This window comes from Camelus ferus, chromosome 27, assembly GCF_009834535.1.
Source record: "Camelus ferus isolate YT-003-E chromosome 27, BCGSAC_Cfer_1.0, whole genome shotgun sequence".
NCBI lineage: Eukaryota > Metazoa > Chordata > Mammalia > Artiodactyla > Camelidae > Camelus > Camelus ferus.
Genome location: NC_045722.1, coordinates 10,292,578 through 10,308,795, shown reverse-complemented (window position 1 = coordinate 10,308,795; position 16,218 = coordinate 10,292,578). Strand labels below are relative to the sequence as shown.

General features: G+C 48.2%; 2 protein-coding genes across 15 annotated transcripts in view; both read right to left on the bottom strand.

Annotated features, from left to right (window-relative positions):
* Positions 1-724: 724 nt before the first annotated feature.
* Positions 725-4,169, bottom strand: RPS17 (ribosomal protein S17). The gene is made up of 5 exons (XM_006192614.3): positions 3,984-4,169; positions 3,549-3,700; positions 2,847-2,952; positions 2,287-2,352; positions 725-852 (listed from the first exon to the last, which is right to left on the bottom strand). The coding sequence occupies exons 1-5, from the start codon at positions 4,152-4,154 to the stop codon at positions 772-774; spliced, it is 576 nt and encodes a 191-aa protein (XP_006192676.2). The 5' UTR covers positions 4,155-4,169; the 3' UTR covers positions 725-771.
* A 1,642-nt stretch (positions 4,170-5,811) lies between these two features.
* CPEB1 (cytoplasmic polyadenylation element binding protein 1) overlaps positions 5,812-16,218 on the bottom strand; it is a 67,255-nt gene continuing 56,848 nt past the window's right edge. For 13 of the 14 annotated variants that reach the window (XM_032468825.1, XM_032468824.1, XM_032468816.1 and 10 more), the window contains 7 exons: positions 13,948-14,061; positions 13,519-13,623; positions 12,508-12,644; positions 10,778-10,976; positions 9,417-9,511; positions 8,735-8,815; positions 5,812-7,296 (listed from right to left, as the gene is read on the bottom strand). In XM_032468825.1, the coding sequence (XP_032324716.1) occupies positions 7,186-7,296; positions 8,735-8,815; positions 9,417-9,511; positions 10,778-10,976; positions 12,508-12,644; positions 13,519-13,623; positions 13,948-14,061 (842 nt within the window). In that variant the 3' untranslated portion in view covers positions 5,812-7,185. The remainder of the gene's footprint in view (positions 7,297-8,734; positions 8,816-9,416; positions 9,512-10,777; positions 10,977-12,507; positions 12,645-13,518; positions 13,624-13,947; positions 14,062-16,218) is intronic. The other variant, XM_032468812.1, reaches the window with a different exon arrangement.

Sequence of the window (16,218 nt, the reverse complement as noted above, 5' to 3'; positions counted from 1 at the left end):
AGAGAGATCTTGACTTGCACATGCCCAGCTTAGTCCCAGCCTGAAAAAGAAAAATTGGTGCTGCAACTTAACAGCTGCTCCTCCCGACTAATAGACACCAGCCCTATCTAGCCCTCTTCCCACTGGACCCACAGCCTCAGATCCCTGAGCTCAGGTCTACTGGGGATCCACCCAGTGAGCTTTGCCTCCCTTAAACTGACACACCCCGTTGTTTCTTTGATCCTCCCACACACATGCATTCATTCACTCTTCAATCTCCTATGCTCCCGGTACTGGGCTCCACAATAGGTAAGACACAAAGACCACCACCACTCAGCCCATCTCCCACTCACAGAAAACCCAACAGTCATACTTGTGAGAAATGTTACACTTTCAAGATAGGCAGGTTCATTAACCCAAATTGCGTGTACCCAGGAAAGGCTGAGGTGCAAACACCAGACATGTAGAGTGAGAAAGGAAAGGTATCTCCTGACTTTTGCTGAAGCCAGAGTTGAGTGCTCAGGGCCTGCCAGGATCAGGCAGTGTGGAGCTGGCAAGTGAAGCAGTGATGCATTTTTTCAGGCTCAGGCCTCTGAACACACCCATTATCTGTATGGGCACTGCCCAGAGGTCACTTACAGGTGCTCACACTGCAGACCACTCTTCTTCAGGACACTTCTCCCTTGAGAAAGAATCCCTGCCCTCAGCTCCACCAGTACCCAACCCCACAGATGACACAGGCAAGGTTGTTGTCCGAGGTTTATTGAAAATATTAAAGCACAGCAGAAAGTTTCAAACAGCTCCACGTGGTGTTTTGAAATTCATCCCAACTGTAGGCTGAGTGACCTGCAGGTTGGACAGACTGCCAAAGTCCTGGAACAACAAAAATGAACTTAGTGTGTCTGCACTGGTGAGATCTGTAGTCAGAGCCCCAGCACCACCATTAGGCCATGGTTTTGTCAGCCTCCACCAGCTGGGGGTCAGGTTGGTGGGATCCTGCAGAAACCAAGAGTGCCTTTGAAACCCCACCCCTGAGCAATAAACTCACAAGATGCTCTACAAGTTCTGAAGGAACCTACACTCCAACAGCCAGCCCTTAGGAAGCTGTCCTGTGCATTGCAGGATGTTAACAGCATCTCTGGCCTCTATCCACTAATGTCTGCTAGTGTCCCCTAGCTGTGACAACCAAGAATGTGTCCAGATATTACCAAATACCCCCTGGGGGCAACGAGTACAAAATATGTCCCTTTGAGAACCACTGCTTTAAGGCATATACAACACTTCATTTCCAGGACCTCAGGTAGGAGGCATCACTTAATGCAATCAACATTTGGGAAGGGGTCAGGAACACTAGTGGTAGGAAAAGGTCAGGCAGGGCTTGCCGTTAAACTCAAAGTGAATGGCGCAGAGAACCCAAGGGTCCACACATACCCAGAACTTAATTTCCCATTTTATCCCCCCAAACCAATTTTACAGTGGAAACTAAAAAATTCCATTCAGGATAGTGGTTATTTCAGGAGACAATGATCAATAGCAGGCTTTAGCTGTACTCGTAATGCTTTTCTGAAGCTAGGTGGTAGATACATGGGAGTTCATTCTATGAATTATCTTTTTGAGTATCTTCAACATTTCCTGATCATACAAAGGGAAAAATGAAGCAGCTCTAAATCACGAACTGGCACATGGACTTTGAAGCTCACGCTACTTTCACCAAACTGCAAAATACTAAGAAAAGCCACAGAAGAGACACGTATCAAATTGTATTGAAGATAGCTGAACATCCAAGTAGCGCCTCGTAAGCAACTGGCAATGAGACCACAGCTCATCTGAGTGGTTAGCATACAGGCACAGAAGGAAAGCAGACAGAATGAAAAGAGAACTAGGGCAGCAACCAAGGGGGCAAATCTGAGGAGCCAGCTGCAGAATCCAGAACAGAAGGAACTGAGAGAAGGGGTGTCCTGGAAGTCCTTGGAGAACAGCCACTGAATTTGGGAGTTACCTTCTTGTGGCGCGCAAACTCAACCTTCAATAACCAGCTAAACCCATTTAGGAGACAGTCTAGTTTAGTAGTTAAAAGTGTGGATGGAATTCCCATTCCTGCACCTACTAATCTTGGAGTTACCATTTCTTCATGTATCAAAGTAACAGGATGGGATACAGTGAGGAAAAGGAAAACAATGCAAAGAAAATGTTAAGAACAGCTGATAGGTTTTAAGGACTCAGTGTTACCCAGTAGTAATACAGAGAGCAGAATGCTACTGTTGATGTCCAGGGAAGCTCTACTTTAGGAATTCAGCAAACACTTACCAAGAGCTTCAGCATTTCCTTAGTGTCAGGATCTACTTCAATGATTTCCTGATCCAGGGCTGAGACCTAGAAGGAACAAGGCAGGCCCCAAATAGGAATGAGTTACTTCACCTTCCCTCCTTGTTCTCCAAGATTTTTAAATGAGGGAGAAAGAAAAGGGTGGATGGGGGTGGGGTGGCACAGAGGGGACAGAACAGGATTCCACAGGCTCAGTATTTAGACTGGGTTATAAACCTTAAGACTGGGTTTATACCTCTGGAATATTATGCTAGGGCATATAATCAAACCAGAAGACATGATAAATCACCAAACAAACATCATTAAAGGGCTCTCATGTGTAAAACAGAATGGACTCACATGGTCCCAACAAGGCAGGACAGAAGCTAATATATAGGCAGGTAATTATGGGCCATAACCTACAGCTGGTTCAGGGGTACAAGATAAAGGACCCAGACTCAGCTGAGGTCCCTTTGAAAACCAGATACATGAAATGGTTCTCAGGAACCTGCTGTATCTTTCAGGGTGAACCAGAGGCCCAGAAAAAGACCCAGAAAGTTTACCTCAGGCACGTAATTGTCTCTCCTTTCTCTCTCCTCCTCCTGCAGCTTGATGGAGATGCCTCTCACTGGGCCTCTCTGAATCCGCTTCATCAGATGTGTGACATAGCTACGAGGTACAAATGCCCAACACCACTGAAACACACGCTGGCTCCCAACAGGTACACAGAACATCTGGATGAATACGTAGTTTTTGTCCTTATTCCAGTGAGAAGGGAGAGGGTTCACCATTTTAGAAGCCCTGACTCTGAACCTCCTACCTACACAGAACCGCTACAAGCAGCTCCGCTTGCCAAGCAAGCCCGTCCCGCTGGTGTCTCACATCCTCTCTATTCAAACGCGCTGTCAAAGCTATCAGATCCTCCTCTCAAACTTTCACGATTCCTCCCGGCCTTCATTTTATTTTCTCCGAGTTCCAATTTACGTAACTTAGCATTTAATCACGCTGGCTTGTACTGTACTTAATGTAAGTCTTCCCGAGTTCGACTGTGGCTAACCTCGTCCAAGTGCCCCCGCCAATCAAACCGCCAAGTATAACGCGAACGCAAGACACGGGGAACAAGAATGCCTGCAAACGCACACCTGCAGCGCTCTCCGCGGCGCAGCCTCGTCCGGGTCCCACCACCGCGGACCCCATAACCGACCGCGGGCCACGGCGCTCCACCTCCCAGCGGAACCCCGGAGGCCGAGCGCAGACTCACTCACCCTGCTATCTTGTTGCGGAGCTTCTTGCTGGGAATAATGGCGATCTCCTCGCACACGCGCTTGTTGGTGTGGAAGTCGTTGCCGAGGCGTGTGTAGTACTTCTCAATGATGACCCGGGCCGCCTTCTTCACGGTTTTGGTGCGAACGCGGCCCTGCGGGTGGAGAAGACAGGGTCACTCGCGAGCCAGGACACCCCTCCCGGCAACGACGCGGCGTAAAGCCCGGCTGGAGAGGGGTTTGTGGGCTGGGGCTGAGCCCAGGAGAGGGGAGGGCCAGCCGGGCAGTGCTGGAGCTCGAGGTCATCGTGGAAGCAAGCGGTCCGCGGAGGCTTCGGCCTCACAGGGCCTTGCACCCCTCCTTGAGAGCTAGGGGCCGGGGAGAGCGGCGGATGGAGGACGATTGTAGGGGATAGCAGCTTCGAGCCATAACACCTACCATGTTGGCTGGTTCTTCGTAAAAGAGGAAACAGGAAGCACAAGAGAGGCCTATAAAGTGCGGGCCAGAAAGTCGCTTCCGCCTAGCCTGGGATGCGCTGAGCCGACTCCAGCGCACCACAGCGACCCCTGGCCGGGAGGGACGGAACGGAAGTGTATGGTCGGCCGCCATCCAGAGGGCGGAGCGAGTGCTTGGCCCGCCCCGCAATGGGCCGGCCTAGGTCCCGACCCGCCCCAACCCAGCTCCACCTAGGGTTGTCTTAGGCCTGCGTTTTAAGCCCCTTTTTTGTCAGTGATTAGTTTGCCCGTTTGAAGTGCTCTTGACTAGAGGGGCGCATCTCTTTCACACTTAAGAGCCCTTGGGAAGGCGGGAGAGCGGAATAGTGAGGAAGTAGGGCATGGTGCCCCCGCAGGACCCCCACCCAGTCCGTGGGTCAGAGACTTGTCTAGCCTGGTGGAGACACAGGTACAACTCGGAGAGGATTCTCTCACAAAGGAGCATCGCTATCCTTTTAAAAGTGCTCTAGTATTTCTTAGCACATGTCATAGTGACTTGTCTTAGTTTCTCGGCTAGGGGTGATTTCCCTTATCGTTTTGCCTTGAACAGTGCCCAGCACAAAGCAAGCTCTCAAATATTTAACTGAAGGGGCCAGTTCACCTGTTGTGCTCCCAACGGAGGCACCTTCTCCAACCACTGCCTTCAGGCTGTTTCTGACATATCCATTCCAAACCAGGCCCTTCTGAAGCCCACAGCACAGGCTACACCTGGTAGCCCCATTAACCCGGGGAGTACCCTGCTCCCTCTTTCCAATTTTGTTGAATAGGTCTTAGGCCCCTAGCTGACTTAAGGGAAGAATGGGCTGCCCAGGTTGGATGAGTTATGGGACACCGGGCTGTGCCTCATCCCTCATCTCCTGGTCACCCTGGACAGTCCAGTCAGACTGAACTGACTGGGAATTGAACGCTGAAAGACAGGAAGCCCTTGCCCTGAATGTTGCTCCTAGACAAGGACAAAAGGGGAGAAGAGATGACACGGGTAGTGTGGGGTAGGGTACCAAAAGGGAGGGTCAGACTCTCCTCCAAGAAGAGTTGCATGAGTTTACCAACAAACTTCAAATTCAGCTGCGTCCAGCCAGGCCTCAAGTGAAAGATGAGGCCTCTCATTCTTGGCTGAGGGACTCCCCACTCCCCATGATAGTGCTTGAAGCTCTCACAGAACAGATACTCCAGGTTGCAGGGCTCCCTACTCCTCAGACTAAAATGGAATCCTCCCAAGGGTCACTCCAGCAGCTGAAACCAGGCACAACCTGCCTGAACAAACCATCAGTAGCTCCTCTCACAAATCCTGGGAGCCTGTGAGAAAGAGTCCAGATGCTAGGGCTCTCTGAAGAACAGCAAAACTTCTCTCTCTCAGGAAGGAAATGGGTCAGCACAGGTGACTGCAAGAGACAGGAAGCCTCCCAAGAAGAATCAGCTCTGAAGCTTAGAGAAGCTGAGAAAAGTGGTTCATGCCAACCCCTGAGGAGCTGTGCCTCCAGTTTCTCCAAGCTAGGTCTGGGATTATGAGAAGAGGAGCCCCAAGAAATTTAATTGTGAGGGCTTTATCCACAGTTGGACTAGAGGTATCCGCCCACCAGAGAAGGTACATTTGACCACGGAAGTGACCAAGAAAGACTTACAGGGGCAAGTCTCCCACATGGCCTCACCATCAACCTGGCCTGGAATCCCATCATAGAAAATCCAAGGAAACCACAGGTTTTAACTCTGGAATCTTATTACCCCACTGCCCGCTTGTTCCCATACCTCAGACACAGAGACAAAACCAGAACTCTGCTGCAACGTGTTTATTATGTGCCAAAAAAAACTACACCACAGCTTACTCCACACATCTGTAGGAGAGTGCAGTCTTGCCTGCATATACTACAATGAGGTAGAGACTTCACACACAGCTTCACAAAACCCACAGAGTAGCTGGGATATGCAACAATGCAACGTCAGCTCAGCGGGGGGGGGGGGGGGGTTATGACACTGGTTCTTTGGCACACAGCTTCCCAAAGAGGGGCAAGTAGTTTTGTTTTGTTTTTTTAAAAAAAAGAAAAAAAGAAAGAAAGAAAGAAAGGAAAAGTCAAGTTTTCAAATTCCAGTAGCATCTTTGTCAACTGAAACTGAAACTGAAACTGTTGCTTCACACATTTCTCAAATGAAAGAATTAAGGGAAGGGTACTTGTCCCCTCTGAGAGAAAGGGCTCCTGTGAGCCTTCATCTGCCCCCACCAAAAAGCAGCCCTTTTTAGCTCAGTTACAAAAGAAAAAAGTCCTGTGACTTTGTGATTAAAAACTTCTATCAACCCTCCCCCCCACATAAGTGCAACTTAAGAAGGTGCAATAAACCATTTAAAACTATATACAGCAGCCGTTCAAACATCGTTTATCCGGTCCAGTTTCAAATCCAAAAAAATTTTTTTTCTTGTTTGCAAATGCCTTGATTTGCAACTGTGAGAAACAGTGACCAGCAGTCCCCCAGACACAAATTTGCTATAATGTTAAAAGCTGCCAGGAAAGAAAAAAAAAAAAATCTCTTGTTCCAAACGACTTAAAAACTGTTTTAAGGAGTGTAAAAAGGAACCGGTAAAAACCCTCGAGCGTAAAATATGAAATATGATTTTGGTTTAAATGAAGAGCAAAGTCTCCTTGTTGTTTACAGTAAAAAACACCAGCTGAACACTCAGTTTATGCCGTTCAGGTGGGGGTTAAATAAATGGAAAGGCACTGTATGGCAACTGCAAGAATGAAACCAATGAGACCTGCGCATCATCACCATCAGTATTGCAAGGAATGTAAAAAAGCGCTTTTAATAAATAAACCTAGATGTAGGCATCGTGTCATTACCTTCTGGACACGTATTTCTTTTTTGCTTTTCATCGGCAAAATGAGAAACTAAAATCTGGGAAAACTACAGAGTCGCTTGGAGGGTGAGCCAGAGGGTCCTTGCCCTGGCGCACCCCCTGAAAACAAAACCCGACAAAACTCATTGTGCATTAATTAGTGCAGAAACAAAGACAGATTCAGCAAGTGCAAAGGTGACTACGATTTTCCCTTGTCCTCGGGAAGCCAGCTCCCTGGTCGCCAGCGGCAGGATGGTACAGGCTGCTGCCTGACCTGCCTGCCTTCGGCGTCACAGGCCACTGGGCAAGGCCAGCTCCTCTAGCTGGAATCTCGGTTCTTCTGGTTCCGCATCAGGGGGCTGTGGTGGCGCAGGCCCTCCATGCTGTGCCGCCAGTGCCAGCAGCTCCGGCAGAAGTACTTGAAGCACACCTGGGTCGAGGGTAGAAAAAGGGAAAGAAGCCAGGCCTGTGTCAGTACCAGCCAGAGGGGCAGCTGCGTGAGTGTCCTGCTCTGCTCAAGAGGGGGTGGGGGATTCCTGATGGCCTTTGTGGGGTTAGAAGAGATGGTCCTGGGGATCCCCCTCATCTGCAACACACAGAGGCCTGACCAACCATGGTAAATCCACTGTCTGTTTCTACGGGTGCCTGGACTTAAACATGCTGGGCTCCTATTGTGCATGGCGACTGCACTGGCTTCCCCGCCTCCTCCTGGCACCACTGCTGCTCTTCCAGTCCCCTGCCCTTCCCACCTCCCATGGAGCAGGGGTATCACATGGCTGCTAGTATGGGAGAACATTAAAAGACAGTGACTCCATATCCTAACGCCAGGCAACAGGACTTCCTCTTCACACTAAGTGAGCAGAGGTGACATGTCAGTCTCAGCCCCACACACTTGCTGGCTGTGTAACCTTGGGCAAGCCACTAACCTCGGAGCAGTTATCTGAAAACGGGGGTCATCTGAGAAAGATACTGACACACAAAAGCCTACAAGGAGAGGCTGTCAGAGATACTTGTTCTCAGGCTTTATCCAGCAACCCAAACTTACTTCACACCCTCATTTTGGAGCCTCAGTTTACTATCTACCCAGAGACTCCAAACCTAAGTGATACAGCACCATTGCCAAAAAAAAAAAAGTGGATACACTGCTAGTGTCTGAACAGACCCCAAATTTCTCCAAACACTTGTCAAAGTATGACACAGATCAGCAACACTGGTACCGCTTGGAAACTTGTCAGAAACAGAGAATCTCAGGCCGTATTCCAAACCCACTGAATCAGAATCTGCATCTATACAAGATCCACAGGTGATAAGTATATATACATTAGAGCATGAGAAGCACTGCCCAAATACATTCAGATCTGTGTTCCACCACTCAGAAACATTCAACAAAAACTGTTGTGCTGCTTTCTGCCTGCTTCTGACAACTGTGGGTACAAACCAGGTACAAATATCAAAACAGTCCAGAGCTTCAGAATCAAATAAAGAAGGCTTCCTTGCATAGGGGAAAATCAATCTAGAAGGCATTAGAGTTAGAAAAACTGTGCAGGCTCATAGGTACTGCTGACCTCACCCACCCAGGATCCTGTCATCCCCCAAACCACCATTGAGTGATAGTGCCAACTGCACAGCAACATCCCAGGCAAGGAGAAGGCCAAAGTATCAAGACTCAACTCAACAAGCTTTCCCAACAGTTTTGGGTCAAGTGTGTCTCTGGTCTGACCATCAGCAAACATACTACTGCCTCCTCTATGCTTTTAGACCATCACAAGGTACTTAAGAACTCCAACATTCCACATGACAAACGTGACAGGACAATCTCTAATTGAGGGCAGGGACTTCATAGATACCCAAGGGCCCAGGGGACTTACCTGATCTCGGCAGAAGAAAGGACCAGGCTGAGAACTGCAGATATGACACAGAGAGTCTTCCAGGTAAGGGTCAATCTGAACCTGTAAAAAGGAGAATAGGATAGCGAAGTGGCTTCTTCTCACCAGAGGGCCGAATGGACCAGAAGAGAAGGGCATGTTATGGGCTATCCACATGAATAAAGGGCGTTCCCTGTTTTAAAGAGGGCCTAGAGAGAATCACAGGCAGAGAGACTGAGATCCTAGACAGCAGATGGGCAGACTGCAGAGGCTGCTGGCCTGGCTCCGCAAGGTGTGTGCAACCAGACACACTGCTGCCTGGTCTTCTCAGCAAACTGGACTCTGGCACTGTATCACCAGCAATAGGTAAACAATCGGAGGACGCAGGTCAGGATGGAAAATGGGAAGTCAGGCTATGCTGAAATGCTGGCCAAACACCAAAGCGAGGGAAGACATCCCACATGCCGAGGAAGCTCAGTCCTCCTGAGTCAACCATCCTCCCATCCTCCTGAGTCAGTCAAGACCAGGCCCACTCCCAAACCCAAACCTCAAGCAGCTTGGCTCGCTCCTCAGAGCAGATGCTGCACAGGGACAGCTTCTGTCTCAGGCCTGCCCTGGGAAGTAGTTGGCCCAGATCCCTCTCAGGTGGCCCACAGTGAGGGCAAAGAGCAGCCCACTCACTCACCTTCTTGGTGAACTTGGTGGTTTTTATCTCCACAAAAGCAGCACTGACTGCTTTCAGGTAGCTACGTTGGTTATTGAAAGTCACACGACCAGACCCTAGGAAAAAACAGAAAAGCTTACCTTCTAGCCATGTTCTCTCCAATGCCACCTGTCAACACTCAGGAAACCCTGTTCCTAGATTAGTGCTGTGTAGCCCAACAGAAATATAATGTGGGCCACTTATGTAATTCTAAGTTCTCTAGTAGCCACATTTAAGTTAAATGAATAAAGTGGAATTAATTTTAGTAGTATATTTTCTTTAACCCAATACATCCAAAATACTATCATTTCAACATGTGGCACTAGGCACATTTCAAGCACTCAGAGTCACATTTAGCTGGTGGCATTGTATTCATGTAGACCACGATGGCACAACCCACTCAGGAACGGGAAAAGGACTGGCTGACCACAAGGGAGAGGGAAGAGACTCCTCTGTGTAGGAGGATGCACAAGTATGTTTAAAAGGGTTCAGAGCGGACAACAAGATACAGACAGAATACATCTCTGAAGGCAGGCCCAGCAGTACTCCAGAGACCTAGCGGGGGAGCTGGAAGCAGCCTTATCCTGCCACGTGTTGTGTCTGCCCCTGCAGCCCCTGAAGCCCCTGTTCCCAGTCTGTGGTGCGGCACTGATGAGCACACGGTGCTCCTTCCTGACCAGATTCAGTGTGGGTGGGTAGACTAAGTGTCGGGGAGGTGGGTTAGCCATGTGTTGATCAGGAAGTTCAGGCTCTGCTCCACCTCCAAACCCCACCACTGAGATTACTCTGCCACGATGGGCCATCCTTTCCCAGCGAGGCTGACCAAAAACCCAGTGGTTAAGGCCCCCAGACTCCCCTACACTAGGACAGCTAAGGCCATGACCAGACTCCGTTGCACAAGTCACCCAGAGTCCTCCTTCAGCCTGACCTGGTCTCTGACCCTTGACAAGGCCACTTTTCAAGAACGCTTAATAAAGGAAGCCAGGCAAGTTTAGGAAAGTCCTGGCCTTTTAATGAAATATTCATTACCTGTTGTCTGTCCCAGACTGGTCTGGCTGTGAACTCTGAGCGTCCAACCAGAGTTCCTGTTTCATTTTTCACCTCCTATCACCCACTATGGTGCTCCTATCAATCTTTTCCCCTTCAAGGGAGGTGAGGGGAGAGGGGTGGGTGCAGAGGGGTCAGTACTGGTGGCTTATCTAGAAAAAGATGTTATGCTGCTGGTATATGCTGATCTGCAGACCTGGGTCAGGCCTGCCCCTCCACTCCCATGGGGAATGTCACAATCTTGGTCTACACCCCAGAGGCCACCAAGCTTTCTCACACAGAAGTGGGACACTTACCAATGGGATACTTGTGCTTATCTGTGTCAATCCCAGCATACACCACGCCACCAAATAGGTCGTTCAGAATGGCTGCCAGGGCCTCAGCATTGAGCATCCCATGCAGAGCACCAACAAACACCGTCCTACTGGGATCAAGTCTCTGAGATGGGCTCCGAACAAAGTTGCTGTCGGCCAAGACCCAGGGGATCACTTGTACCTGAAAACCACCCAGAGGTATATAAGCCCTGGCAGGGAGCCAGAGGGAGAGAGCTCTCATACGGGGAGGCACGTGCTCTGGAGATGCTAGGCTGGGGCTGCTGAGACCCACACAGTGGGTGAAAAGGTGTTCTCACCCAGGCCCAGGCACACAGGCACTCAGCAAGCCACCCTTACCCCAGCACAACTAGAGTTAAATTCTACTGAGCCCATGTGTTCAAAATGGGGGAAAGAAAATGTAGAACTGCAGTCACTCATCCTGGAGAGTAAGCAAAATAGTACCAAACTGTCATACCCAGGAACCTAGATCCCTCATCCTACAGATTTTAATAGACTTTACTGTCTAGAGCAGCTTTAGGTTCACAGCAAAACAGAGCTGAAAACGTAGAGTTGCTATATACCTCCTCCCCTCCACCACCCCCTGCCTCCCCTACTCTCAACATTCCTCACTGAGTAGTACATTTGTTACAATCAGGGAACCTACACTGACACATCACTATCATCCAAAGTTAGGGTTCACCTTCGGTGTCTGTTATACCATTGCAGCTCTGTGGGTTTTTAACAAATGTATAATGCCATGTATCCAACATTATAATTTCATAGAGTATCTTCACCACCCTCAAGATCTCTGTGCTCTGCTTATTGATCCCTCCCCCTATAACTCCTGGCAACTGTTCATCTTTTTACTAAAACACGCATCTCAATTTCCCATTTTCTAGATGAAGAAAAGAAGTTTCAGAGATATTAACTATCTAATCCAATATCACAAAAGTACTGTGCTCTGGAACCAGATTTTTAAAAACAACGCTGATTCTTGAGGTCAAAACTTCCTCTGACAAGTAGTTCTCAAACACCATCCATCCAGCTGGACCACTTAAGGAACCTGGGTAACGTGGAGATTCTTAAACTCCACCCAGACTTAGAGAGTCTGACAAAGGTCCAAGAATATGTAGTGAGGTTCCCCAGTAGGATGACTCTATGCTAGAGACTCACAATGCTAAGGGCACACAAGGCTGGTAACAGAAAAAGCATAAGGGAAGCGAATCACATGGAGAAAACTACACACTAATAAATCCCTGAATGGGAGTGAAGACATGATCCACGGATGGGCGTGAGCTAAATAGGATTTACCCACCAGAGACTGGGAAGTCAGAAGGTACAAAAGGCAAGAGAAACAACTGTACATTATTAGTTAGGTCCAAGGAGAGAAAGCTTCTATCTTCAGCTTCGTTTCTAAGACAAGAGGTTTGGGACAGAAGTGTTGGCTAGAATTAAGAAGAGGAGGATAAGAGCTGGAGATAAGTTTGATCTCTACAGGCAGGAGGAGCACACACACCACATTAAGGCCCAAAGGTGGCAGTGGTGGCTGTTTAATGTAATTGAGAGTTTTGTTGTATTTACTGTGGGGTGGGAAGAGCAGCCCTCTTGCCTCAGCAGGAATATTCACCTGCAGCCTGCGCACCACCCACCCCATGAAATCCACTGCCTCATGTGCCAATTACCTGATCCAGAAGGACGCTGTGCCAACTCACCTCCTTGCAGCGCATCCTCCGGCTGGACATCTTGAAGTAATATTCACTCAGGCCATCTGGGCTCAGTGGGTCATGGGAGCAAGCCTGAAGCAAGGCCCGGACAGACTTCTCTAGTTCGAAGACCAGATATACATACCCTATTCCCAATGGAAAGAGAAACTGCATTAACACCCATCAGGTGGCTACTCTTCAGCCTTGGTTTTGCAGTAGGGAGTTTCTTCCGAGAAAGATGGCTTGTGTGTAAGATACATTCTTGTCCTACTCCTTGTAAGTCTTGTTGAATGGGAGCACTTTCCATGCTGGAGACCCAGGCCAAGGGAGGGAGAAGCACAGCATCTCCCACCCTGTAAGGGAAGGGACTGGCAAGGTAGGACAGGGGGTCCCAACTTTACCACACAGCTCTTCATCCCACCACACAGAGCATGTTCAGGCCAGCAAGCCTGGCTTTCCTGGGGGCAAGAGCAATGACAGGCTGTGGCCAGTGGCTGGAGGTATTCCTTTAAAAGTCTACTTAGACCACTGGTTCAGTTCATTGGAACATTTTGGTGAAGATGGGGCAGCGTGAAAATAGCACCTGCTCCTTTCTACAGGGAAGGGATCTCATTTCAGACCAGTGAGGAATCAGATGCTTGGTCCTCATTCTTGCTAACTCCAAAGGGATCTCAGAATTAGGTCAGGCAACAATGTAACTGGGCAGGAAAGGCAGGTAAAGGAAAGCTTTTCAAACACCTCATTTTGAGAGGAAAGGAACTGCTGGGGTTCAGGTTTGGAGGAAGTGCACAAGACAGTTTCATAAGCAGCTCCAACCGCAGTGAGAGTTTGGACAGATAGAGCATTAGCTCAGAAGAAACAGGGATGTGCCTGGTTGAAGAAGAGTGCTGACAGCTGAAAGTTCTGTGCTCTGGAGTGCCCAAACCATGTTACCAGCATGCAGCTGTGACATCCCAGCATCCCTCAGTGCAATCACGTACTAGCGAGGGGTAAAAAAAGTTCCTACCATGTCTTTATTACCTTTAGGCATATTACCTTTGGGAGGACACCGGGGGTGCTTGCCATCCTTACCAGGCCACTCCACACTCAAAGAGCCAAAAACACGGAAGGTGTTAACCAATCCAGCTGCAAAGAGATAGAAAAGAACGGCAGAAACTGAGGCACCATCCTCCCCAGGAAGGCACAAGCACAGGGCCACCAGTGTTCTCCCAGGCTCGTCCTCCCTGACAAACAGCTCAGAAGTGACCTTTGGTCTCAGGTGACAAGTGTAAGCACCAGACACAGAAGCACTGTAGGAGTCTATGCAATGCACCTCTCCCTTCATAGTTGCTCCTGTAATGCCCTGTGCTCAGGCAGAGGTTCAGTCCCTGGCCTCAAAAGTCCAAGTTTCATGCTCCTGAAAGAGATGCCCCACCTCCTATACTTGAAGCAGGAGGTCTCAGAGCTCACCTTCCGTAATATCCCAAGGAACACCTCCTAGGAACACCTTGCAAGAGTAGATGGGGTTCTTGTAGTTCCGGGGAGGAAGCTGGCCACTCCAGGTACAGGTGGCTTCATTCACAGCTTTGGTAGAAGACAGAGAAACGGGGGTCAGAAAAATCAACACAGTCACTGCCTTTCAGTGGGGTGAACTTGTCAGGGAAGGAGACAGGCCACAGACCTAGTCCAGCTGCCTGGGAGAACAATCATGACTATTCTGAAAGGCAAGAAACCTTACACCTCACCAAACCAGTCAGCCCAGAATGATAACTAATCCTAATTCGCTAGTTCTGTCTCCACTAAAACTGAGAAGAACAGCAAACCAGATGTGTAGGGTAAAAATGATCACAACCCAAACTATTTTCAAACATATAACTGATAATGCTAACCAGAAGGCAGTTTCACATACTCATTGCTTACAACACTAGTTAATTTAAATTTATAATTACAGGCATACCTCAGAGATATTTCAGAGTTCCATTCCAAAGCACCACAATAAACTGAGTATTCCAATAAAGCTAGTCACACAAAGTTTCTGATTTCCAGTGCATATAAAAGTTACATTTACACTATACTGTAGTCTGTTAAGCATTCAACAGCATTATCTCTAAAAAAAAAAAAAAACTACCTTAGTTAAAAAATACTTTATTGCTAAAAAAAATGCTAGCCATCATTTGACAACACAAGGCTGCCACAAACCTTCAATTTGTTAAAAAAAAAAATGTGTGGTAGCTGTGAAGTATAGGAAAGTGAAGCTCAGTATATCAAGGTAGGCTTATACTTGAAAGTAAACAGAAAAGTTTTGTATACAACATCCTAAAGGCTTCCTGCTCCAACTGTACCTTCTCCCCAAATGTTCAAATAAGGAACATTCTACTCCGTTTCCCTCTTTGCCCTGAACTCATCACTCATGGAAGTTAGGACACTGCCAATAAAATCCACCACTAGCAACCCCACAAGAGTGTCACAACTGTTCCAAGTCAGAACCATGCCCCATCATTTCCAGAGCTATCTTTATGATACCTAAACAGACACTGGGCCTTCCCTGATGCCAACACTGGAAGATAATGGATTTTCTCCCAACTCCTCAGCTTCCTGTTTATACCAAACAGAAGTCTGTCCAAACCCACTGTGAAGTTTCTCTGACTCTGACTCAGACACCTTGTTAAGAAACCCCTGCTGCTGTACAGAGTGGAAACTATCTTCTTTTTGGCCTGCCTTGACTTCTACGGGCCTCACTGTTCTTGGTGACCAATCCAGCCTTCTATCACATCAGTCTTTAATCCTGTCCCCACTCAGTCTGTCCCTTTCAGATCAGAAACTGACCTTAGTGGGGACTGGCTAGTCCTTGCCTATTTACTCTCCTCCTTCAGCTCTAGAGCAGACAGCCAATGAAATGAACCATCATTTTCATTCAGGACAATGACATGGAAGGCCATTCTCTAAAAGGCATGGATCCAATGTGTTGCTACAGCAAGAAATTAGGCATCATCAGCAATATTTTGCAAACAAAAAAAGAAGTCGATATAATGGCCTCATCCAAAAGCATGGTAATGTCATTTTATAGGAAAACAATGGCACTAGAGAAAGTACAAAGACAGGTTGCCAAAGCCATTAAGTGAACAGGACAGCAACACTACTAGGGGACACTGAGATCTGGTCTAGTTCTGTGAGTAGGAAGACAGACATACTGAAGCCTGTGGAAACAAATGCAATGGATAACCTGAACATTCATTCAGTCATCAACTCTAGAACTTCAGAATAGTGGTCAGTGAGCACCTCCCTGAAGCACTAGTAAACAGTGACTTACATAGCTCATCTGCTTCCAAGTACTGGTATAAGATGAAGAGTAGATTTAACATGTAGTTAAGATAATTTAAATGACAGAACCTAAGGATTCCTGAGAGACCAGTAGAGTTGGGACACCTGTACCTTGGATGCTGACAATAGACCCCCAATGCACCCTGTGTACACCAATCAGAAAGCCCTGGGGTTGTGCTTGATGTGTCTTTGAATTAGAAAAGGGAGGAGGGAGACAAAATTCTAGGTACAGTTTCCAAGGCTTCTCTTTAAGACCTCCACCGTGAAAAGAATCAAAAGCAACAACAGTGCACAATCTCCATGAAAGAGCACAAGTGAGAGATGGTTCCAGCCCCTACTGGGCATGACCCTGGGTACCAGATTATCTCCTTCTCCTCTCTGCTCAGCCTCACAAGTTCCCGAGTTTGTCCCCATTAGCGC